The sequence below is a fragment of the Cryptomeria japonica genome, chromosome 3, assembly GCF_030272615.1.
Source record: "Cryptomeria japonica chromosome 3, Sugi_1.0, whole genome shotgun sequence".
In the NCBI taxonomy this organism is placed as follows: domain Eukaryota; kingdom Viridiplantae; phylum Streptophyta; class Pinopsida; order Cupressales; family Cupressaceae; genus Cryptomeria; species Cryptomeria japonica.
This window is the reverse complement of record NC_081407.1, coordinates 863,977,644-864,003,828: the sequence shown is the minus strand read 5'-3', so window position 1 is coordinate 864,003,828 and position 26,185 is coordinate 863,977,644. Positions and strand designations below refer to the sequence as shown.

The window sequence follows — 26,185 nt, the reverse complement described above, 5'->3', positions numbered from 1 at the left end:
TGCAGGTTTAATCTTCTATTCTAGTTTTTTTATTAAAAAATAAAAAAGGCTTTGGAAGGCTTGCCACCAAAGTTCCTTCTTGCTGGTTTAAATTTGTGTCTTTGGAAGGCTTGCCGCCAAAGTTTCTGGTTTTTTTTAGTGTGAATAGTTTGGAAGGTTTACCGCCAAACTCAGCCTCCTTAATCTATTTGGTTGGCTTGCCGCCAAATCTGATTTATTATTACATTGCATTAGTTCTCATAATTTGTTTCTTTGAGAGGAAAAATTTAAGTTTTTAATAAGTTGTTCTTATCAGAATAACCATTATCTTTAGCTTTGATATCTGTGTATTCTTATATCTCTATTATATTTTGCCTCTTCTATTTATATTTCAAATCTAATCTGTAACTTTCTCTCCTTAGCACCTCAACCTCTACTCAAATTTATATCATTTTGAGTATACTATTTTTTAGAGATACTTTATCTAAAACTTCAACATCTCTGCACCTGCGTTTTGTATTCATTTTTGACATTCAACGTCTCTGCACCTGCGTTTTGTACGTTTCCTGCTTTGAAGAATTGTTTTCCTATTTTTACTTTGTATAATGCAAGCATCAAAGAAATTTTAGTTTATTCTTCTTCTTAACTGTACAACGATAGTTGGTAAAATTAGGTTGGTAAAATTTTCAGCTGTTTTGGCTATAAAGATGCTATCTATATTAGTGATTATAATCTGCTCAAGCAGTGTGTAAGTATGTTTCTCAATGTTTCATTCAGTTCCAAAAATATTCCTTTAATATCATGACTGATATTTGAGTTGCAAATCATTATTTATTTGACCATCGTGGTTCAGTCCCTGTAACCTCTGTGCTTCATGCTTCTTGCTTCTTGCGGAGGCTCATTGGCCCAAGTACGCCTCTGTTCTCTACTGGATCGATCCTCGTACTTATTGATTGAATCGACGAGCATTTCCTCCATTAAACTGAGTTTTCGCTCAATTGGGACATCCATAGTTTTCATCATTTATACAGTTTTTCAACTCCAAATGAGTGAAAACGTTCAGATTGTTAGCTTCCAAATTGTTAGTTTTAAGCTACGTTATTGTATGAGGTGAAAACATTCAACTTCCAACCTGCGTTAAGGTGCTCAAAGCTTGCAATCTGTTATTTTCTGTAAACCAACCTAGATTAGATTCTCCAGTTACACCCGTTGAGTTTCTGCTCCTTTCTGTCACCTGTGCAGTAACGTATCTGTTCTCTTCTACCGAATTCAGAAGTAGACTGTAGAACCCAGTGCATAACCGTTTCTTTTCTTTTCATTATCATTCATTCGAATCTTAAAAAGTTTTGTCTATATTATAACATTTAACTAGTATAAAGTTTAATTGAAGGTTTCTTTCCAAAGTTATACAGGTTTATATAGATTAAAAAGTTAAATTTATTTTTAAGATTCTCTAACATATATGAAAGTTTCCTTTAGTTTATTTTAAGACTCTTTCACATAATAAAGTTAACAAGTTTTTTATTTTTTTAAAATTAAAGTAATTTAATAGTTTTTTTTAATTAAAGTTTTTTAATATAACATTTTTTAGATAATCATAAAGTTTGAAAACTTTTTCATAAATATTTTTTAAAAAAAATAATTTTTTTTTAATCAAATTTGGTTAGTTTTTAATCAAGGAGGTTAAAATTTTTTTCATTTTAATCCAAGAGGGCATTTTTTTTCAATATTAAGCATAATTTAATCATTATTTTTTTTATCATGTCTACATTAATTCCGGAAATTAAATTAAATAGTTCCAATTATCATTCTTGGAAAACACATATCTCGTTTATTTTTCGTTTCAAACACCTTTTGGATGTTGCGACTGATAAAACCTTTGAACCCGCTACAACTGCTCCTCAAGCCGACCTAGATAGATGGAAGGCTCAAAATGAGGAAGCACTTGGTTTAATTGGTATTTCAATGGTTCCTGATTTGTATGTTTTAATTGGAAATTGTACAAAAGCGCATGAAGCTTGGGAAATTTTAAAAACAACTTATGATAGCTCAAATGAATCCCGAAAAATTCAACTTCAAGATCAACTTGAAGATCTAAGGTATACGGATTTTAAAACTATGGATGAATTCTTATTAAAGTTTGATTCTGTTAATAGTCAATTAACTGGTTTAGGAGTTACTCTAGCTGATTTACGTTTAATTCATCTTATTCTTAAAAAATGTCTTCCTCGTCAATTTCAACAATTTATTACGAATATTCATGCTCAACTTGCTATTCCTAGCTTAGCTACTCAATTAACATATGATATTTTTCGTAATTTATTGCATCAAGAGGAAGCTAAATTAATTCAATTTGGTACTCTTAAAAGTAGTGAACATGCTTTTATGTCTAAAAATCAAAATCATAATAATAATTTTAGATCCAATAATAATAAACATAATCATAATCATAATAATAATCATAATAATAATCACAAATCTTCTAATTATCAATCTCATTCTAAATCCTATCATAACAATTCTCATAATAATAATCATAATAATACGTACAATAATCAAAGGAATAATTCTCAAACAAGACCCCATTGCACATATTGTGGGAAAGATGGACATATTACTAATAATTGTTTTAAGAAACAAAATGGTAAAAAGCCCATGAATCAAAATAATCAAAATAATCAACATAAACCTAATTATAAGAAAGGTAATAATAATGGTAATTCATCTCGTCATGCATTTACATGTACTTATAATGTTTCTCAACCACTTGAGTGGATTATTGATTCTGGTGCATCTCAACATGTTACTTCTCATAAAGAATGTTTTGAATCTTTGCATCCCGATACTTCTAATATTCCTGTTCAATTAGCTAATAATCATAGTTGTAAAGTTGAAGCTATTGGTGATGTGAATGTTCCTAATGGGAAATTACATGATGTTCTTTATGTTCCTGAATTAAAATCAAATTTGATTTCAGTTCCTAAACTTTGTCAAGATTATAAGATTAACTTTTATAGGGGCATATGTTATATCATTGATCCAAACACTAATCATGTTATTGCTACTGCTAAAATGGATAGTGATAACTTATTCAAGTTCTATGAATTTGCTCCTCCAAAGTATTCTTTGCTCACTACTGTTGATTTTACTATATGGCATGAAAGACTTGGCCATCTCAATTCTGATTATATTTCATTGATGCAAAAAGAAAATATGGTTGATGGATTGCCTAGTATTGTTCCTTCTCAAATTGTTTGCAATGGTTGCATGAGTGGTAAGATGCATAGGGAACCCTTTCCTCATGGTCAATCTTGGAGGGCATACACTAAATTGCATCTAGTTCATAGTGATCTCTTGGGTCCCATGGAGAATCCCTCCATCCAAGGTTCAAGGTATGCACTTACCTTTGTTGATGATTTTTCAAGGAGAACATGGATATATTTCCTTCATAGTAAGGATCAAGTGCTTGATGTGTTTATTGAATTTCATATGTTTGTAGAAAGGCAATCTGGTTCTAAAATTAAGATTCTTCGTACTGACAATGGAAGAGAATATGTCAATAATGCATTTAATGCTTATTTGAAATCGTTTGGAATTAAACATGAGCTTACTGTTCCTTATACACCACAACAAAATGGTGTGGCAGAACGGAAGCATAGGACAATTGTTGAAATGGCTAGATGTTTATTGCATGCAAAAAATATGGATTACAAGTTTTGGGCTGAAGCTATGGCTTGTGCAACTTATTTAATTAATAGAACACCTACCAAAGCCTTAAAGGATAAAACTCCTGAAGAAGCTTGGTCTGGTAGAAAGCCTAATTTGCAGAATTTAAGAATTTTTGGTTCCATAGCTTATGTTCACAAACCTAAGGAGAAACGAAAAAAATTAGATGCTAAATCTTCTCCTTTTATTTTTGTTGGTTATGATGAAAATACTAAAGGTTATAGAGTTTACAATCCTATTACTAACAAGGTAAAAGTTGCCAGAGATGTTTGTATTGCAGAAAAAGGCATTCATGATTGTTCTAAAGTGGAGGATGATGAACTTGGTCAAACCAAAGTTGTGCTTGTGGAGGACCAACCTCCTTCTCTTAACCCTACTCCTAATGCATCTCTTTCTATTCCTTCTAGTGATAGTGATGATGATAATAATAACTCTACTCCTCATGACTCTTCTTCTAGTGATGAATCCATTACTTCTAAAAGAAGACCTAAATGGTTTAAATCTTTAATTCAAGATAGTGATGAATATTTAGCTAGAATGGATAGACTTCAAGCTAGAAGAGTTAATTATTGTAATTATGCTTTAATGACTACTATTATGAATTCTAATGATCCTAAAACATTTGATCAAGCTAAAAATCAACCGCATTGGCAAAAAGCAATGAAGGAAGAATATGATACTTTAACTTCTAACCAAACTTGGGATTTAGTTCCCTTGCCTCATGGTAAAAATCTTGTTTCTTGCAAGTGGCTTTATAAAACTAAATTGAATGCTAATAATCAAGTTAGTAAATTTAAAGCTAGATTAGTTGCTAGAGGTTTTTCTCAAACTGAAGGCTTAGATTATACTGAAACTTTTGTTCCTGTTGCTAAAATGCCTACAATTAAACTTGTGCTTGCTTTAGCTTCTAGAATGAATTGGCCTATTCACCAAATGGATGTTAAAAGTGCTTTTCTTAATGGTGATTTACATGAGGAAATTTATATGTCTCAACCTCCTGGTTTTATTAAAGAAGGTAATGCACACTTAGTTTGTAAATTAAAGAAATCAATTTATGGATTAAAGCAATCTCCTAGGGAGTGGTATTCAAAGATTAATGAATTCTTTCTTTCTCAAGGCTTTATTAGAAGTAAAAATGATCCTAACTTGTATATTAAACATAGTGAAGATGATATTATAATTATTATCTTGTATGTAGATGATTTGATTCTTACTTCAAGTTCCAATACTTTGATTTCTGATATTAAGTTTCAACTTAATCAAAAATTTCAAATGACTGATTTAGGTCTTTTACATTATTTCTTAGGAATGCAAATTTGGCAAACCTCTAAAGGAATTTTCTTATCTCAAAGTAAATATGCTCAAGATCTCATAGATAAGTTTAAAATGAATGATGCTCATCATGTTTCAATTCCTATTGAATTAGGCACTAAGTTAATGCTTGATATGCAAACTCCTCTTGTTGATCCTACTTTGTATAGACAATTATTCGGAAGTTTAAATCATTTAACTCTTACTAGGCCAGATATTGCTTATAGTGTTGGTTTGGTTTCAAGATTCATGTCTAAACCTCAACAAACACACTTTCAAGTTGCTAAAAGAATTTTAAGATATATTAAAGGAACTATTAATGTAGGTTTGTTTTATGATGCAAATTCTGACTTTACTTTAAAAGGTTTTACTGATTCCGATCTAGGTGGAGATCCCAATGATGGGAAATCTACTTGTGGTTATTGTTTTTTTGTTGGTTCAGGAGCAATTTCTTGGAATAGTAAAAAGCAACAATCTACCTCTCTTGGATCCATTGAAGCTGAGTACAAAGGATGCACTAATGCTTCCAAAGAAGTCTTGTGGCTTAGAAGACTACTTGAAGATTTGGGTCTACCTCAACACGAACCAACTCAATTGTATTGTGACAACCAAAGTGCCATTGCCTTGGCTAAAAATCCAGTTTTCCATGCAAGGACAAAACACATTGCTCTCCAACACCACTTTATTAGAGAACAAATTGAAGACAAGCAAGTTTCACTCCTCTATTGCAAGGGGGAAGACCAAGTTGCAGATATTTTGACCAAGCCACTTTGTAAAGAAAAGTTCCAATTTCATTGTAAAAATCTTGGATTACAACACATTGAAGGGTTTGATGTAAGCTCCCCAAGTAAAGCTTAAGGGGGGGTGTTAGAATATTTAATCTTTACTTAGCTTAGGTTTATTTGTATTTAGTTTAGGATATTCCTTTGGAATTCCTACATGTAATTTGTCCTCTAGTACATGTGTGAGGACAAGTCATTTCTTTTATTTTCCTTTATTAAGGAATATTAGATCTCCTCCATAAGAGGATGTGGACACATGGCACACACATTTTATGAATGGTGGCATTCATAGATTTGGGAGTTACTTTGTAACTCCTCTCCTCATCTCATTTTAGGCATTGCCTCATTCATAATATCACAAGGGGTTTTTCTATGCTTTTCCCCTTTCAAAAGTTCTTGTGCCTCCTTCTTCACATTTGGGTGATGCTCCAAGGTTTTTGCTTTTCTCTTGGTAACAATTACTTCATCAATAAACTTTCTTGGATTTTATTTTTCTTTCCTTGCTCTTGTATCTCCTTTCAATGATTATAATATGTAATCGTTGTTATTGAAACATTGTAATCATAATATAAATCGGTAATCTAATCAATGGTGAATGTATAAGATTATAACAAAACCGTTGGTTATGAATAATCTTCACCAACGGACATGACCTGTGATAACCCCACCTCACTACCCGATGTAAGCCTTATGATGATGAAATAAATTAAAAGACCATTATTAAAATAATGTAATATATTAGTATATTAGGGAATTAAAATGATCTAAGACAATTGTAATATATTAATATATCATGGAATTAAAATAGTGTAAAACAATTAGCAAAATGATGGAATTAAAACATTAAATAATATTTATATATTATTTACATAGAATAAATTAATATATTTTAAATTGGGAAAGTTACGTAGATATATTTAAATATATTAAATAGGCAATGATATATTTAAATATATTAAAGCGCATAGATATATTTAATTAAGGGAAGGTCACGTGGACCCCCCCTCTCCCCCCCGGCCCCCCCCCGCGGGAAGTGTTGGGACAGAAGCCGCAGCATAGGCTGCGACTACCGTCACACCCTTTCCCTCGGAAGGGAAGTGGTGTGATGGTAGCCGCAGCCTAGGCTGCGACCTGTCACGCCCCTTCCCACGGAAGGGGCCCCATGGAGGGTCATGTCTATCCCTCTCCACGGGTATAAAGCCCATACTACAACAGGATCAAACGAAAAAAAAAGGCAGAGGATAGAAAGGCTGCTGCGAGGCAAGAAGGAAGGTCAGAAGCTATGTCAGCAAGCTACAAGTAAGTTGTATGAATATGTTATTATATATGTTAATAGATATATATAATGAAAATGATATTACTGATGTTAATGAATATTGAATATTTTTAATACATATATTAATGGATATAGTAAATTAAAATATATATTAATGAATACAGTAATGAATAGTCTAATACAGATATTAATGAATGATTTTCAGATATTAATGGATATGTATAAACGTATGTTAAGGAATACATATCAATGGATAGTAGGACTATAAATTAATAAATGTGAATATTTGATAATGGACATTTTCTAAGATATATGTTATGGAATACATGTCAAGTTAGGAAGATGTAAATATAAATGGAAAATAGTAATTAGCTATGAAAATGTAATATAAATGTGATTATATGATGGAGACTATAGGGAGGAAACTCCCTTAGCCTAATGGAGGGATTATGACAATCCCTGGTAGGCAGTATATACTGAATGTCTATATGCATATATGGCTTGGTTGACTAAGTTCATCCAAGAAGAGATGGATCTAGCCAGTCCCCTCTGGTAGACTTGGATGATGAGATGCATCATCCAAGGCAAGGAATTGACATATGGTCATTCCTTGGATGGCTTGGGTGTAAGACAGGAGTCGAATTAACCTTCGTTTACTGGATGGCTTGGGTGTAAGAAATTACACCCAAGACAGGAGTCGTTACATCCAAGACAGGAATCGAATTAACCTTCGATTTCCTGGATGGCTTGGAACCAAGATGGGTTCCAAGAAGGCGAGCTTCACAGCCACCTAAGAACATGTCCCAGTACTGCATTCATATCCTTTTTATTAGATAAGAATCGAGATTAGTGTTAATTAAGTAATTTAAGTTTAATTGCAAATTAGATTAGATATATATATGTATATTTGTTGTCTTTCTAACAATCTGTTTTGCAGGATAGTGATCTCTAACTAGTAGGGACATTACAGTGGTATCAGAGCATAATCCTGCCAACCTGTGGGAAGGATTTTTAGTTTATGATCACATATCAGAGAAAGAAAGGCCCAAAAGCAATGGCCGATCAATTAGCCAAACAACTTCAGATGTTCATGGAGCAAACCAATGAGAAATTCGAAAGAATGAGCCAATTGATCCTCCAAAGTACAAATAGCAACAATAGAGATATTCCAAACCCTAGAAGAGAGACACACTCTAATCACGCTGATAACGAACGATCTCCTCAAAGTTCTAGACAAACAATCCCCGAATTTCTTCCTAGAGAGGAACATAGAGGAGATGAAGAGGAACCTACCACACTTGGGGTGGAAGAAATCGCCCAAATTTATGCTAGACCAGAGCCAGAAGTCTAAAGGGTGGTTTCCTTCAGGAACTTCTGTGAGTCCAAGACTAATGAAGGGAGAAGGAGAAAACCTATGAGTAAAGACCTCAAAGCTAAAGTCAACAAGATGTCTCTACCATGCTTTGATGGGTCAGTGAAGGATATCGCCCAAGCTTGGGTCCAAAAACTAGATACATACCTTTCATACAGCCCCATGACTGAAGGAGATGCTATAAATTTTCTCATACTCCATTTAACCGGAATAGCCCATAATTGGTGGCATAACAGTCTCATTACGCTAGGACACAAAAATGTCTCCACCTATAACGAGTTTACCCAAAAGCTCATCAATAGGTTTGACCAGAAAGACTCTGAATGGTACTTCCAAGAGTTAACACACCTTAAGAAAACAGAAACCATTGAAGACTATATAGACCAATTCCAAAACCTATTAGTAATGGTCCCCAACCTATCCCAAAGAAGACTTACTTACATGTTTTTAGAAGGCTTGAAAGAATCCATTAAAAATTTTGTATAACCCTTGGAACCACAGAATTTAGTAGAGGTCATTAAGAAAACTAGGATGGTCAATTTTAGTGCTCCCAAGAACACCTCCACCAAAACACCACATAAGAATGAGGGACCCCAGAGGGACCGCCGGGAGAGGCCCTGCCGCTTTTGCAAGAAACCTTGGAGTTTGAATCACCAATGTAAGGAGAGAGAAGAACTCATGGAGAAGGGATTATGTTTCAAATGCAAGGCCCCATGGGGAAAAGGCCATGAACATAAAAGGGGACAGTTAAATAACACAGAAGAAATACGGGATGAGGAAAGACCCTATAAAAGGGCCAGGTTTAAAAACAACGAACCAAGTACCTTGGCAGTCATCACTCAAGGAAGTGAGAATAGATGCTTCAAACTCAAAGGGACTATCAGAGGGCAGAAAGTAATCGCATTGGTAGACACAGGAGCCTCACATGATTTCATTAGCAAACGCTTAGCAGCAAAGAGAAGGTTAAAAACTCAAGAGTTTGGAGGGTTTGAAGTGATCATGGGCAACGGAGTCATAGACAGGTGCACTAAAATTATACCTCAATTGGAAGTCACCTGGGGGGCATACAATTAAGAGGAACTTCTTTGTGGTGAACCTAGAAAATGACATCATTTTGGGGATGCCATGGATAAACTCATTGGGACGGTTCACCATGGGCAGTCCAAATCGGGAAATATGCTTCCAACATGAAGGAAGAGAAATAACATTGAAAGGGATTCCTGATGGCTCTCCAAAGGTAGTATCATGTAATAAAATGGAGAAAATCCTTAGGCATGATCAAGGAGAGTGGGTCGCCCAATGTATGGTCTTGGATAAATCTCCGAGCGAAGGTCAAATCATTCATAGTGAGATACAACCCATCCTCACGAAACACAAAAAGGTCTTCGAAGACATTCCTCCAGGTTTACCACCACAAAGGGGATTTGAACACTCTATTGAATTAGAAGAAGGAGCAAAACCTGTCATTACCACTCCTTACCGCCACCCCCACAAATTCAAGGAGGAGATTGAAACAACCATAAAAGAGTTATTAGAAATGGGACACATCCAACCAAGCGGCAGTCCCTTTGCTTCATCAGTAGTATTGGTCGAGAAGAAAGATGGGATGATGAGAATGTGTATAGATTACCGAGTGTAATGTCCCCTACCTGATCTATTTCAATATACTAAAATTGATTGATATTCTTCAATTAGTTATTAACAAGTTCTTATTTATTTTCCTCATTAGATGATTAATTTCATTATTTATAGTTCTTAATATAGTTATTAGGCCCTGCTACTACTTCAGTTTTAAGGGAGAAGGGTTTATGTATGTTACCAAAGCGCTTAGAGACCAAATACAATAGGTTCCCTCAAAGTTTACAGATCCAAGCCCTTACCTATCTTGGGTCTATACCCTCAAGGCTTATGGGTCGCTGATCCCCACCCTATCTTGGGACTTAATCTATTGCTTGGATTTAGACTGCCCCTCTTTGGAACATCTCCTTCCCATCTTTTTAAATATTGACAGTAATAACATGATTTAGACTATAAGTATACTAATTTCTCATGTATTATGAATATATATGAAATTAAGTATGATTGTCATACATATTGCAGTCCATATTAGTGTTACTATTAGTTTTGCATATGAACATTATTAGACTTCATATATTAAGCATACTTATTAAACATATCCCCATGCATACCACCAAGAACAAGGATGTTACTTCCTATTACTCAATAATAACAATTCTGATCTGATCTGCTTGATGGTGCTCTTACTGAATGCTTTTATTCCTTTCTTTTATATCTCTCAATGTGAGGGAGAGGTCACACCTCTTCATCATGCATGCCTTTTGGCAAGAGACACACCCTCTCACCATTAGCACCTTTTGAAAGAGTGCAACTCTTCATTATTTCTACCCTTTGAAAGGGACACAACCTTTCATAATCATATCTGTAGTTCTTATTTAAATCAGATCTACACTTCTCATTTTTCAAATTCTCCCCCCCCTCAAATGAGTTTCTCTTCTCCCTTTTATATCTCACGTTTGAGGGAGTCACAACTTATCATTTCATGCCTTTTGACCTTTCATTAGGTTTAATCAAATTTAAATAATATTTAATTATATTCTTTTATATTTTAATTTTAATTTTTATATTTATTCTTTTGTATTTTAATTTTTTTATTATTTATTATTAAATTATATTTCAAAGTAGGGACATTACACCGAGCCCTGAATATAAAGACTATAAAAAACAGATACCCCATTCCGAGAATTGATGAACTAATGGACGAGCTACACAGAGCAAGATATTTCTCTAAAATTTATCTAAGGTCAGGTTACCATCAGATTAGAATGAGGGGAGAAGATATTCCCAAAACAGCATTCAGATGTCACTATGGGCATTTTGAGTTCTTGGTCCTCCCATTTGGACTCACTAACGCCCCAGCCACCTTTCAGTCATGCATGAATCATACGTTCAGGCAACAATTGAGGAAATTTCTTCTGATATTCTTTGATGATATACTTATTTACAACAAGACATGGAAAGAACATCTCCAACACATTGAGGAGGTATTAAACATTCTTGAGTCTAAATCATTATATGCCAAAGTCTCCAAATGCGAATTTGGGATGAAGGAAATCATCTACTTGGGACATAAAATTAGTGAGGCAGGAGTAAGTGTGGATGAAGAAAAGATCAAAGCCATCAAGGAATGGCCCACCCCTAGAACCTTAACACAATTAAGGGGATTTGTGGGGCTATGCAGCTACTATAGACGTTTTGTAAAAGGTTTTTCCAAGATTGTAGCACCCCTTACCGATCTAACTAAGAAAGGGGCTTTCGTGTGGAATGACCAGGCACAACAGGCCTTTGAGCATCTTAAAAGAACCATGAGCACTTGTCTAGTATTAGCCATCCCCGACTTCTCTATACCCTTTGAACTACAATGTGATGCATCCGGGGAGGGAATTGGGGCAGTACTCATGCAAAAGAAACATACCATAGCTTTTGAGAGTCGTAAACTTACCGACATAGAAAGACACTACTCTATCTATGACAAAGAAATGCTAGCCATAATGCACGCCTTGGCCAAATCCGCCAATACCTTGTCTGTGGGAAGTTTGGTGTGAAAACCGATCATAACAGTCTACGCTTCTTCTTGAGCCAAAAGGATCTTAATGATAGGCAACAAAAATGGGTGAGCAAAATACAAGCCTATGACTTTGATATAGAATATGTAAAAGGGGTGAATAACAGGGCAGCAGATGCATTGTCCCGTAGGGCCCACCTCAATACCATTACCAGCATTTCAAAAGACTGGAAGGAAGAAATCCTTAATGAATATGACCAAGATCCACAAGCAAAGGAAATCTTGGAGGGAAATCTTCCAAATACAGATTTTAAAGTTAAAGGAAATCTCATCTTGTACAAAGGAAGGGTATACTTGACCCCTCAGACCAGATTCAAAAGCAAAATCCTCAAAGAATTCCATGATATTACTGATGTTAATGAATACTGAATATTTTTAATACATATATTAATGGATATAGTAAATTAATATATATATTAATGAATACAGTAATGAACAGTCTAATACAGATATTAATGGATATGTATAAACGTATGTTAAGGAATACGTATCAATGGATAGTAGGAATATAAATTAATAAATGTGAATATTTGATAATGGACATTTTCTGAGATATATGTTATGGAATACATGTCAAGTTAGGAATATGTAAATATAAATGGAAAATAGTAATCAACTATGAAAATGTAATATAAATGTGATTATATGATGGAGGCTATAGGGAGGAAACTCCCTTAGCCTAATAGAGGGATTATGACAATCCCTGGTAGGCAGCATATACTGAATGTCTATATGCATATATGGCTTGGTTGACTAAGTTCATCCAAGAAGAGACGGATCTATCCGGTCCCCTCTAGTAGATTTGGATGATGAGATGCATCATCCAAGGCAAGGAATTGACATATGGTCATTCCTTGGATGGCTTGGGTGTAAGAAATTACACCCAAGACAGGAGTCGAATTAACCTTCGATTTCCTGGATGGCTTGGGTGTACCCAAGACAGGAGTCGAATTAACTTTCGATTTTCCTGGATGGCTTGGGTGTAAGGAATTACATTCAAGACAGGAATCGAATTAAGCTTCGATTTCTTGGATGGCTTGGAACCAAGATGGGTTCCAAGAAGGTGAGCTTCACAGCCGCCTAAGGACATGTCCCAGTACTGCATTCGTGTCCTTTTTATTAGATAAGAATCGAGATTAGTGTTAATTAAGTAATTTAAGTTTAATTGCAAATGAGATTAGTTATATATATGTATATTTGTTGTCTTTCTAACAATCTGTTTTGCAGGACAGTGATCTCTAACTAGTAGGGACATTACATGACCCCTCCATGTAAGGTAGGATCGGATATAAATAAGTTTAGAAATCAAGTCTAGAGGGGGGAGAATATAGGAAAAAAGGATTTGTTACTGCTATGGGGAGAGAGGACGGTAAAGGAAAAGAAGGGAGGTACTGTTGCACGCTACAGGTATGTATTTGTGTGTGGAAGTGTGTACCACACACACACAAATAGATATAATAGTATTCCTTTGGTAAATCTGTTTCCAATATCATTCTGCAGAATTATAATTATGATGTTGTATATTATAAAAGTATAAATGATTATAATGTTGTATGTATGCAGTAAATTCATATGTACGTATGATTAATAATGAGAATGAAGAAAAATATAATTGTAGGCTTAACTTATGAATTTAAAGAGCGATAATGAATTAAAGAATACTTCTAAATATAGGTTAATTTACGAATATATATATTACTGAATCTTTACTTATATAGATATCCATGCATAATATTTATGTATATCTAGGATCAATAAAGAGGATTAAAAAGTATGTAAATGTAGACGTAAATTATGAAATGGAAAATGATAATGAATTATACAATGTAATATGAATAATGTGACTTTATGATGGAGGCTATAGGGAGGAAACTCCCTTAGCCTAATGGAGGGATTATGATAATCCCTGGTAGGCAGTATATACTGAATTTCTATATGCATATATGTTATGTCTTGGTTGACAAAGTCATCCAAGAAGAGACGGATCTGGCTGGTCTTCTTTGGTGGACTTGGATGGTGAGATGCATCATCCAAGGCGAGGAATCGTTAATATATGATGGTCTTCCTTGGTATGGCTTGGGTGTAAGAAATTACATCCAAAACAGGAATCGAATTAACCTACGATTTCCTGGATGGCTTGGGTGTAAGAAATTACATCCAAGACAGGAATTGAATTAACCTTCGATTTACTGGATGGCTTGGGTGTAAGAAATTACATCCAAGACAGGAATCGAATTAACCTTCGACTTCCTGGTATGGCTTGGAACCAAGATGGGTTCCAAGAAGGCGAGCTTCACAACCGCCTATGGACATGTCCCAGTACTGCACTCGTATCCTTTTTATTAAATAGGAATTGAGATTAGTGTTAATTAAGTAATGGAAGTTTAATTGCAAATTAGATTAGTTATATATATATATATTTGTTGTATTCTAACAATCTGTTTTGCATGACAGTGATCCCTAACTAGTAGGGACATTACAGTTGTATCGTGCATCATCTCATTCTTCCCAAATACAGCATCAGCCATAGAATTTTATAGTTGAATACTTTGTAATAGTCCAATACTTTAATTGGTACAATAATTTGAAGTACTTGCCTTGCAATTTTTTTTTTTCAAATGGCAATTGATTTGTTGCCATACTTGCATTTGCAATTGAGTGACTATGTTTGTTATCCATAGTATGCTACACCTTGGCTCTTGCTTTATGAAGGCCTTTTTTGTGCATGGATACAAGTACACGATCTTCATTGTTTGGGCTCAAGTAACGACCACTACTTATTATGCCTCTCTACATCAATGATGTTGATGTTGGCATTTTGCTTTGGACATCTAGTGTCTTCATGGCCTCCAAGTCCAAACCATTGTCATAGTAAACCTATTTTCTATAGCAATCTCTTGTGAAATATCCCAATTCATCATACTGTCGACATTGTTTAATGGAGCGACCTTTGGAGTTGTATTGTATCCAAATCTAACCTCCCCCTCTTTGATTTCAATGGCCACCTAGACATGCATTTATGTTATTTTGTGGCTTCAGTGGAGTGGAGTGCTCTTCTTGTGTGAAAAGTACTTGTATGTTTCTAGTCTTTGAATCGTACACACTCTCTTTTTATTGAATGGCCCATAACCTATCAAACATCACAAAACAATTTCCTAAAACAATTAGTTTTGATATGAATCTCATGATTGCAATTAATGCACCATAGTTCTTTTGGCTCTTTTCTAATTTCTTTCTCTACCTTAATCATTCAAAGTGTGTCTCCTTAATGTTTGTAAAATTCACTATCATTACTTTTGTCAAAAACACCATCTTCATGTATTTGTCTTTTAGATCATGAAGACATCTTGTCCTCACTTTTTATATACAATGCTCAATTATACGCTCCAATATATAATGATGGTGGTAGAGCTTTCATTTTTTTTTAATGAAGGAATAAGGCCTTCAATGTACAAGTTCTTTTTCTAAATTTATGAGTGATTCTTTGAACCTGTGATTATAAGCTCTTATATTTTTGTGCTTACCTTGCCTTGTGTTGCAAATTTCTAATATGATTTCATTGTCGCCTTGAAGAGATTTGAATTCTTCTTCAAGGGCCTTCTTTAATTTCTCCCATGTATTTTTAGAGCTTGATTCAATCTCTATATACCAATCAATAGCCACACCTCTCAAGGTGGCTAGAGAAGATCATAGCCAATATGCTTTATCATCTTGGCCATTTGTTGTCCAAATCATTTCACAAGTCTTACAGTGCCTTACAACATCCTCAATCCAATACCTATAAACTTAGGCAACTTTTGCCTTTCTACACTAAGGCTTGATGTTGAAATCAACATGATTTTATTTTGATGCAAACCTAGTGTCTAGAATTATCTCATTAGAGTTTTAATTCAAACATTTCAATGCTCCTCTAGCACTCTTGACCACATGGGAATCATCTACTCTTCTTACGACTTCAACAGTCCACACACTTATTTTGCCTTCAAATTCTCTTCTAAACACTCCACACTTTAGCCCTAGGGGTGTTTGGCTTGGTTTCTTCTTCAATTAATAACACTTAGATACCTTGGAAGTTTCTCTCATATGCCTCTACTTCATCATCGAGGAAGGAGTCTACTAATTTTTCTTCATACTGAACTTGGTTTGCAAGATCAACCCATGCTTCATCTAATAATGGAAAATTTCTATCTCCACCCACTCTTCCATTATGTGGTTATTCGTAATGGGTTGAATGTTCTAATATAAATTATTTCCCAACTGTAACTCCAACTCTAACTTCTACTTCGGGAGGGACTTAAATTTCGGATTTACACTACTAGAGCCTCTCATAGTCTTCTTCATTCTCTTTTCTCTGTCAATCTTAAAATAAAAACTAATCTCTTGGTCTTGACCACATTGTAATGTCATCCCACTTTATTGGGGTCTAAAGCCATTAAAATTTTATATCAAACCCAATTTATTTTAAGGCAAAGACACCAAATATTTTCTATCCTATCATAGAAATAATAATTTAACTTTATTTCACACATGAAGTTATTACAAAAGTAGAGCAAAGATGATCAATCAATGAACAAACCCCTTTCTCTAACCATGCAAATTTTATTTAAAGAATCCGATAGTTGCCTAGCAGAACAAAACCATCTCCCAACTAAAACAAATATCTACTCAAAAGCCAACAACAATTAATTCATAGTTGGATACAACCATATTAATAAAACATAATAAAGGCATTGTGCACTAACTACAAAATCACACAAAAAAAATTCCTTAAAACTGTAGGTGAGTAGGATGACCTCATATGATATAGATAACTGATTACCAAACAAAAGCATACCTTCAACACAGCTGGAATATTAAAAGATCCTCCAGGAGAGGAAACAGTCTGCTCATAATATTGTAAAACATCTGCCTGAAAAATAGAAATGCATCAAAAGATGTTCGATCAATAAGACAATTGAGTATGACAAAAAAAGGATCTTTCCCAATGTGATAAAATGCAAATCCAAAATATTATAACTTTGGTACAAGTGAACTTGTTCATTTCAACAGGAAGTAGGAGTAGATTAAAACTTGCAAAATCCTTGTATCTAACATTTTAGAAAACTGGGATCTACAAATAAGATGAAAACCATACACATTATAAATTAGAAATGATGACCCATTTTATAATTAAAAATCTGTGTTTGTAGGATATCAACAGTGACAAATATTCATCATTTATTAGAGAAGAAATCGTAGCTCAAAGATTTGCCCCAGGAAAGTAGAGTACAATTCTAACCTTCTCCAAGAATTCCAAGCAAATGGCACGCTTCCAGCAGACAACATTGATGGGCCTATGCATAAAATCCACAACATAACCACAGTCAATTATAATGGATTACAATTAAACAAAGAACTTAAAATCTATCTACTCTTTGTTAGACAGAACAAATTGAATAATTCAAATGATACATAGTCCAGCAAGATGGATATGGTGAGATAGAGTTCATAGTGCTTGCATATAGTTGAACTAGGCCACAAATCGATGGCACAGATCAGATAGGCATTAAAAAATGAAGGTTGCCTTAGTTGCAAGATCAATTATTGTACAAGGCAGAAAACATTTATTCTTCAATGGCACAGATCAGATAGGCACTCAAAAATGAAGGTTGCCTTAGTTGCAAGATCAATTATTGTACATGGCAGGGAACATTTATTCTAACTCCCTAGAGGCAGAAAAGAAATTTAAAGAGTGTTCAGCAGAAGTCTATTAGCAGAAGTACTCTAATCTCTATATCAGTGTTACAAGACTTGGACTCAGCTCAGACTCAACAAGCTGATTTTTGACTCAGACTTAGACTCGGTGCCCAGACTAAGCAAAAACTCGACAAAGACTCGTCAAATCGAAAAAACCAAGAAATTAAGAGATTTTTAAGAATTTAAAACTTGTTTCATGCACACTTAAATAAATAAACTTTAAAGACAATAACCTCATCAAATAGAAGCTACTTTGATCGCATACACAAGTATATATTGATCACATAAGTATAAATGCAAATTTTAGCTGAAAGAAATAACACATATAGATATATAAATATTATCAAATGTATACAAGACTCGTGGAATATGAAATCCATGGCATCAAAACAACTATTAAAACTGAAAAAATAAGTCTCTGGCTCATAGGAGCCTACATTACTCATCCCAACATCAAGGCAAGCTATGTGCTGCTGTCCAAGCTAGTTCTTAGATAATGATGTAGCCATGATATTTTCTTGTGTCTCAGTGACTAGTGTGTATATTCAAGTGAGGAATTATTAAAGTGTTAGAAAATGGTTTTGCCACTGCTTTTTCTCATTAATTTGCCCAATGGACAGTAACTAAACTTTGCAATATTGGAGAGATCATCATGGAAAGGATGATCTTCCTCTGCTTTCAAAGAGGGGCAGCTCCCTCAAATGTTGAATTTTTATATTTTTAATAACCTCTCCTCGGCACAAAATAAATTGTTGTAACAAAAAAAAAGTATAACTGATTATTAATAGCACAAAGACTATTAATATTTTGGTACATGCAACATAGAAAGTGAAATAAATGCTTGTGAATAGAAAATATATAAATGAGTATTAACAGCACACACTTTCAATGAATAATTGCAAATAGTGATAAATCACAGTTCACAAATATCCCTCCAAAATGGAGGTACACAGGCCACTCTCCCTGAACAGCACAAAGACTTTCAGAAATAAATCCATGAGGAAAAGAAATTATTCTTTTTCCAAGAACATATTTCAACTATGAATAAAACATTAAAATTGTTTACAAAGTTTTTTCCCGTGGAGGAGAGAATCAAAAAATCCCCATTTACAACAAAATAATCGCCTTTATAAAGAACTTACCACAGCCAAGTAGTTGGGTAACTACTTGTAACCTCTTTTTACCCAACTTTCTTTCTTAAATATTTTGTTGCCAAAATTAACTTGCCCACTTATCTTTATTTCACTTTAAGAATTAATTCATTTGATCAGTAAAACTTTAATTATTCTGCACAATATAATAATTAAATATAAAGATTAATGCAAACTAATTAATAAATTCGCATTATCTCTCCTTTTTAACTTTTACTTGTTGATATGTGATGCAGCTAAAAGGCTTACCTACAATTTATAAAAATCATATGGTAACATAATTTTTTCTTGAAGTCTTCAAGATTGCATGTTTTGTTGTCAAGCTCATTAACAAAGAGGAACGGCTATGTAAAAGATATATAGGTATGTTCTAATTGGACCTTACCTAGGATGTTAATGGATGGAATGTTCTATGAGTTGTATGTGCAAGACATGATAATACATTTTTGCATTATGAAAATGCCATTTCTTACCAACTATGACTTAACTTTGTATCAACTGTACAATGACTAGTGTAGCATGCCAACTTTGCCTATGGCAGTCCTTGTATACTAAACAAGTTGTCCAATGCATGAAACAAGATAATCCTTGATTGTGGGTTTGACTACAAAGATGCAAAGATTTGCAACAAGGGATATGTACTTTGTAGATTTCATGATCATGATTCATCATTGGCCTATTACTTGCTTAGACTTATAGTTTGATGGGGGTTTGGGGGTGACACCAAAACGAGGTTAAGGAAAGCACCCCTTGTGGGGATTTGGGGGTGAGAGAGAGAGAGAAGTGGAGAGATAGGTCTAGATCTTGGGAGAAAGAGGAGAGAGTGAGATAGAGAAAGGTAGATAGAGAGGATGGAGGAAGAGTGACAGGGAGACAGATAGGTCTAGAGTTAAGGGGAGAAAAAGAGAGTGAGAAAGAGAGAGTGAGAATGCTGATTACTGAAATTCGACTATCTCAAAATTTATAAGATCTAAAACCTAGAATCTACATTACAACTTGTACAAATCTAAAACCACTCTCAAACATCCTACCGATATATACATGGAATATAACTTAAAGTATAAGAAAGAAAAAACACATTGAAATGTGACTTATATTTCAATGTTATATTTCATGTATATATTCTGATGAAGCAAATTAGACTGACTTAAAGACAAACAAGGGGATAATCCTAAATGGGCATGTCATAAACCAAACAAGCATTGAAAGGTTTCTAAGTTTTTGTAAAAGAAGTAGCTAAAATGTCAGATAAATCCTTAACAATTTTGTCTTTTCATCATTTTGTCACTTTTTCCTTTGACTATGCAGCAAAGTCCTAGGCTCAGGACTTGGCGAATCTATTGAGTCTTGTAGACTCGCCGAGACTGCCAAGACTCAGCGAGTCTAAGTCTAGAGTCCCAGAGACTCTGCAAAGGTGGCTCACCTCTGGACTCACCGAATCTAGCAAAGTCTTGTAACATTGATCTATATCAACCCACATGGTCCTACAAGGCATAAATGTTTGCATCATAGGCTACACAATCCCTATTGAACAATATCTCAAATCCATGTGCCAAAGTAAGTTTTAGCACATGAGAAAAAGAAAGTAAAAGAAAGAAAATATTATAAAACCATGGAAAATGCAAAGAGAAGTCAAAAAGAGAGTTGCATACACAAGCAAGGTACTATGTTCTCTAAAAATCCCCATTATGACATTAATAGTGGCTACAAGACACTCAAAATATTATGACCATGTTTTGAATCAGCAAAGTATAATGTACAAAATGCTTATTTCATGACTCTTTGCATCCTAATGTAAATTATGTAAAATAAAAGCTTAGAGCATTGGCTAGTGCATGGCATTTTCAAATACTTATGAGTTCAATCCCAAGGGTGTTCCCCATAGAGTATCCAAACCTATTACTAGGCCATGTTTAGTTATGGAAAATGAAGTCCTTGTTAACCTAGGGAATGTTATCTTCTTCCAAATGTTTGGTCTTCAAAGTACAAGAAGAAAATAAGAGGGTTCATTGTCCAATACTTTAACAATGGTTTGATTCTTTCCGGTTCTTTTTCAACTCTAACTTGAGGTGAGTGCTTCAAAAGAAATCTCGATGTTGTACAAGCAGATATCTCATAGATAGAAACAAGTCCCTTAGAAGATTTATTTGTGGACTAATATATGCCACATATTTAATCATTACATTTGAAACTTACACTAGTTATTGGATGCTTTTGTTGAATAGCATATTGACTTTTGTACCCATTCCAAATGTCTAGTCATTGTTTAGAGAAAGGAAATATAGTCTTGGACTATTCTTTAGTCCACTTGCTTTGTATTTCCCTTACCTTGTAACTCGTCTTTTTGACACCTTAATTGAAAGCTTGTTACATCGCAACATCACATTTTCCCTCTACCTCTCCTTGTGTCTATGTAATAACCCTGGCAATTTTTTATTTTTTTTCAACAAGATTACAATGCAAACACAATAACCCGTTAAGGTTAGAGACATAAGCCAAAACAACTGAAATGGAACCCTTCCACCTTTTGTTCACCGAGAGCCCAATTTGGGAGGGTGAGAGCATACGATGTTTCGGGGATCGTTAGCACCATAAACTGAATTGAAATCACAATGCATGAGTGGCAAGCCAACCCCTTCTGCTTATTCAGTAGGGATAGAATCTAAACTACTTGGCAGTGAACCAGCCAAGGAAACAACAAGGAAATTCAACATAATCACCCTATTGCTTATGCAACGGGAGGACTTATACAAAACTATCACTCTACTGCATATTTCAGCGAGAGGACAATATATAAAACTATCACTCTACCGCATATTTCAGCGGGAGGACAAGATCACTCAGCCACTTATTCAATGGGAGGACAAAAGCTACCAACTGAAATTACAAACACTAAGGCGGCCAAGCCAGCCTCTTCCACTTATGCAGTGGAGATTACAATGAGCACTTCAAGTTCAATAATAGAGGTTAGTAGTACTAACCAATGATACAAGGATGATTACAATGAAGTACTACTAGCTCACAACAATAACTATAGCTGATTTCAAGCCACAAACATAAAATAATAAGTCTGATATAAAATACCAGCAACTTCAAAACTGGACCAGCAACAATGAAAAGCTCACAACTCACTCCAATCCACTCTAAATCACACCAAAACTGAAACAAATGAAATTAACAACATAGGCGATCAATCTCAAACCTCAAACCAGCAACATGGAAGCTTCAACACTGATGCACGTAACCCAAGGCACCTCCCAAATGGTACAGCCTTCTGTAGATTTCGACTTGCAACCAAAAATCAGAATCACCACATCCCAATCTGCAAATTGGTGAGTTATATCGCCCAGGGAGTACGGTTGGATGGAGCCAATACCCAGAATGCAATGATCAACAAGAAGGGAGATATGAATGAAACAATGCTTCAGCCACCACGTCCAGCAACACCAAAATTACAGCAGCAAACAAACTCTCCAAATCCACACAAACACAATCCATAGGAAACAACCAAGCAATCCAACAAAATCGAACCACAGCTAGGAGTGATGTCTCACACTTGAAACTGTAAAGGATACTGTAGGAGGTTTTCACCCTTGAAGAAGTCTGGACTCATTCCGACAGCATAACAGTGTAAATTCTCTGGATGCCCAAAACAAGAGCCCAACACTCTTATTTATAGTTTTTGAAGCTCCAAAATCAAATTCAAATTCAAATTCACTCCCAAATGAACGCCAAATCCAAATGCACATTCAATTCTCTCAAATTTGTAATTTGCATTTCATTCCATCTCCTTCCCAAATCGCCCAAGTGCATAGATGAGTCACTTTATTAAAATTGCCAATAATATAATAAGTGAGCACTCGACATAAACTTAGGGAAATGACTTTTAAATATTTTATTTAGCAACAATGTATTTCTCCCTTAAGCGAATATCACATATATTATAAAGTCATAATCCCTTTTAATGAAAAATACCTCCATGGGTGTCCAGACTTAGGCTATTAGTTGATAAATTAAATATCAAATCGACCCCCTTTATGTCATACACCATTTATGCCTAGGCCAAGGGGAAAATAATAAAGTATTAAAAATACTTTAATTGTCATATATCAAATACTGCTCAAAATACTCTGAAGTCTGGAATCCTGAAAACTACATTGCCAGAAATTGCCTCTGAACTGGACCACAAAAATCTGCCAAAAATAGCAATGCTAAAAATATTACTTACTAAAAATAGTAAGTGTCTCGCAACTATCACTTACTAAAAATAGCATACTGCTAAAAATAGTAAGCGTGTCCAAATGCAATTTAACCACATTGAGCAACTGTCATAACCTACTAAAAAGTCTGGAAAAAGTCTTCAGATTAGTTTGCATGTTATACCATCGCAGAGCTCACAAAAAACCCAAAAAAACCCAGAGAACTCAATTGCTTCTGCCTCCACTTACTAAAAATAGTAAGGCAAACAAACTCCATAGCTTGCTATGCATGTACCCTCATTGTGAAGCCTTCTGAAAACCCAGAAGGAATCCAAAACCCAAACTAACAAATTCCAACATGCAAGCCTTCAAAACTGCAGAAACATCTTCCCAGAGGTAGGAAACCCCAATTTTTGCGTCCGACTAGCCTACGGGTCTCCGGAATAGGCTAACAGTCCCCAAAACAAACTAGAGCGGAAAAGGGGACATTACAATCCATGCATTCTTTGTTGTGTTGGGTGCATCTCATAATCTAAAATAATTATGTCAACAATGGGTTATACCCCTATGAAACTCAAAATGTAAATTTATCTCTCATTCATTTGTCATCAAATTGATGATCAGTTTTGTGTTGATCCAAGTCATTTGTGGTTTCCCTGGTCAATTTATGAGTGTCATGCCCAATAATTTAGCCCTTGGACAAAAACAAAGCTTTATGATATTTTTTTGTGTGGAGTCCATGTCTCCAACAAGGGTCTTGACTCCCACAATGGGACCAAATCGCCACCATGATGGGCTGGAGCGAAGCTCCCACACCCCACAAGCCCGCAAACTTGTGGGGAGTTGGGGCTTCCCCCATCTCCACAACAAAATCTCTCTACTACTTATCTTAAGCCTATATTAATTTCCAAAAAGTAGAGATGACATTGTAATTAATTATTTTATAATATACACACACACGCACACACATTTGACTTTTCTAAGTATACTATTAATAATTAAATTTAAAATAAGAAAAAAAAATTACTATTGCCAAATAAAGAATAAAATTACATACATGCATATATCTGTATGTATGTGTGAGTGCATGCATGTGGCATGTGTGTGCATGTGGCGCACGTGCGTGCGTGGGTGTGTTTGTGTGTGTTTGTGTGTGGTTAATATAAAACACAAGGTAAATATTATTATTATTTTTCTTTTGAATATGCATGAAATGTTTGAGTAAACATCCATGGAATATTTTGAGTAAAGAAATCTCTCCAATGGAAAAATAAAACACATTTCCTTAATATCTTCAATTATAATACAATTCCATCATAGCAACACACTTGAAGTAATTATTATTTTAAATAATATGCATTAAAATAGTTTCCCTCTTTCCAACTTGACGCAATATATTTAAAAATACTTTCCACAACTTATCCTCAAAACATGTTACAGTGACACAAGGGAGATAGTCATTTTCTTGACTTGCACGCTCCAACAAATTCTTCATACCTACACAAAACACCAAACTTCTGCAATGATCAAAGAGAAGCTCACTTCCCAATTGTTGGCTTGCTCACAAGGAAACCCCAAGCTAGGAGCCCTCCAAAGAAATCAAGTTTGCACACATCTAAAAAAACAAGGACAACACTACCATTTGACTCTCACACACACAAAACAATAAAACTCCCTTTACCACCCAAAGTATGAACAAACAAGAATCTTCTCTAAGATTCATAATAGGGTGAGACGAGGGAACAACTCTCCTAAATGGGGATGATATACCAATATAAACCATATATCTTGTTTCCTTCTCTCCTTTCATATTCTCATAACAAAACCATCACATTATTCTCCCAGCCAAAACACCAAAATCCAAAGGTACTCATACCCAAGCTTCTCCTTCTCGAAGGAAGATGCATATCCTCATAAAGGGTCCAGGCTCTATCTACACCTCACTCAAGACGCTCTCATCAAGACGGAGAACCTATCGCATACAACCCTTCCCAACATAACAATAACACAAGAAAGAAAATAACACAGAGATGACAATATATAATTGTTGTGCGTAATGCACACACACCCCTTGTTTTGCAGGGGACCCTCGTGTCTGAAGTTTTCTCACGAAGAGAGAAAGAGGCCTACATGATGGGTTCGTGTTTTTTCTACTGTCTCCAATTTTCCTCCAAATTGCCCAAAATTCTCACAAAGCTTGGGCCATAAGAGAACTGCCATTCACCTGGAAATCACTCAGTGTAACCTGAAAGTTGAATTCCTCCAGAGACGAGTTTAAAGTCGAGTTGCAAACAGAAAGATAGTCAAATTTCCTTAGCCTGACAAATCGCTCAACGCCCCCGAAAATGGTGAGTTTGTCAAAATCGCGAATTGGTCAAGAAGTTCGCCCAAAATTTCTAAGATGCCCGAGTATCATATTAGGGCAAGTTAAAAAACGATTTTACTAAATCACTCATTTGTATCAAAAGGTCCGAATTTTGGAGGGCGTTTAAATTTTAAAACAATAAATCGAGCAAGAGGGAGAAAATGGCCGAATCTCATTAACAAAGCAAGAAGTTTGCCCATTTGTCTAAAAATGCCCAAAATTCATGTGAGTGAGGAGTTAAAATGTTTAGACAAAAATCGCAAACTTTTGCCAGAATCCCAAGTTTACAAACCAAAATAAAGTCGCGCGATTTCATACAAAAACGTGAATTCCTCTAGGGCCGAAAAGCACAAAGACGTCCAAAATCGCACAAACAGTCTACTTTGCTCGAAAATCTTCAAAACCCTAAGTCGCGTATTTCGGCTTGAATGACCAAATTTCGGGATTCTTTCAAAGAAGAAAACACCAGGGTTTCAAGTTGTGCAAAAGGTCTTCATAGCCCGAAAATCATTCACAAATTCATGCAAAATCCCCATGTAGCCCGAAAATGAACTAAACGCAAAAGCTCCCTAAGAAGCCGAAAATCAAAAAAATCGCCCATCTCAGTCAAGAATCTTGAAATTTGCCAAGGCAAAAACCAAGTCC

General features: G+C 34.9%; 1 protein-coding gene across 3 annotated transcripts in view; it reads right to left on the bottom strand.

Moving 5' to 3' along the window:
• The window catches only part of LOC131029314 (uncharacterized), a 214,915-nt gene that overhangs the window by 169,023 nt on the left and 19,707 nt on the right, over window positions 1-26,185 (bottom strand). For all 3 annotated transcript variants that reach the window (XM_057959771.2, XM_057959765.2, XM_057959760.2), the window contains exons 2-3: window positions 17,368-17,422; window positions 16,924-16,998 (exon numbers count right to left, since the gene is read on the bottom strand). In XM_057959771.2, the coding sequence (XP_057815754.2) occupies window positions 16,924-16,998; window positions 17,368-17,422 (130 nt within the window). The remainder of the gene's footprint in view (window positions 1-16,923; window positions 16,999-17,367; window positions 17,423-26,185) is intronic.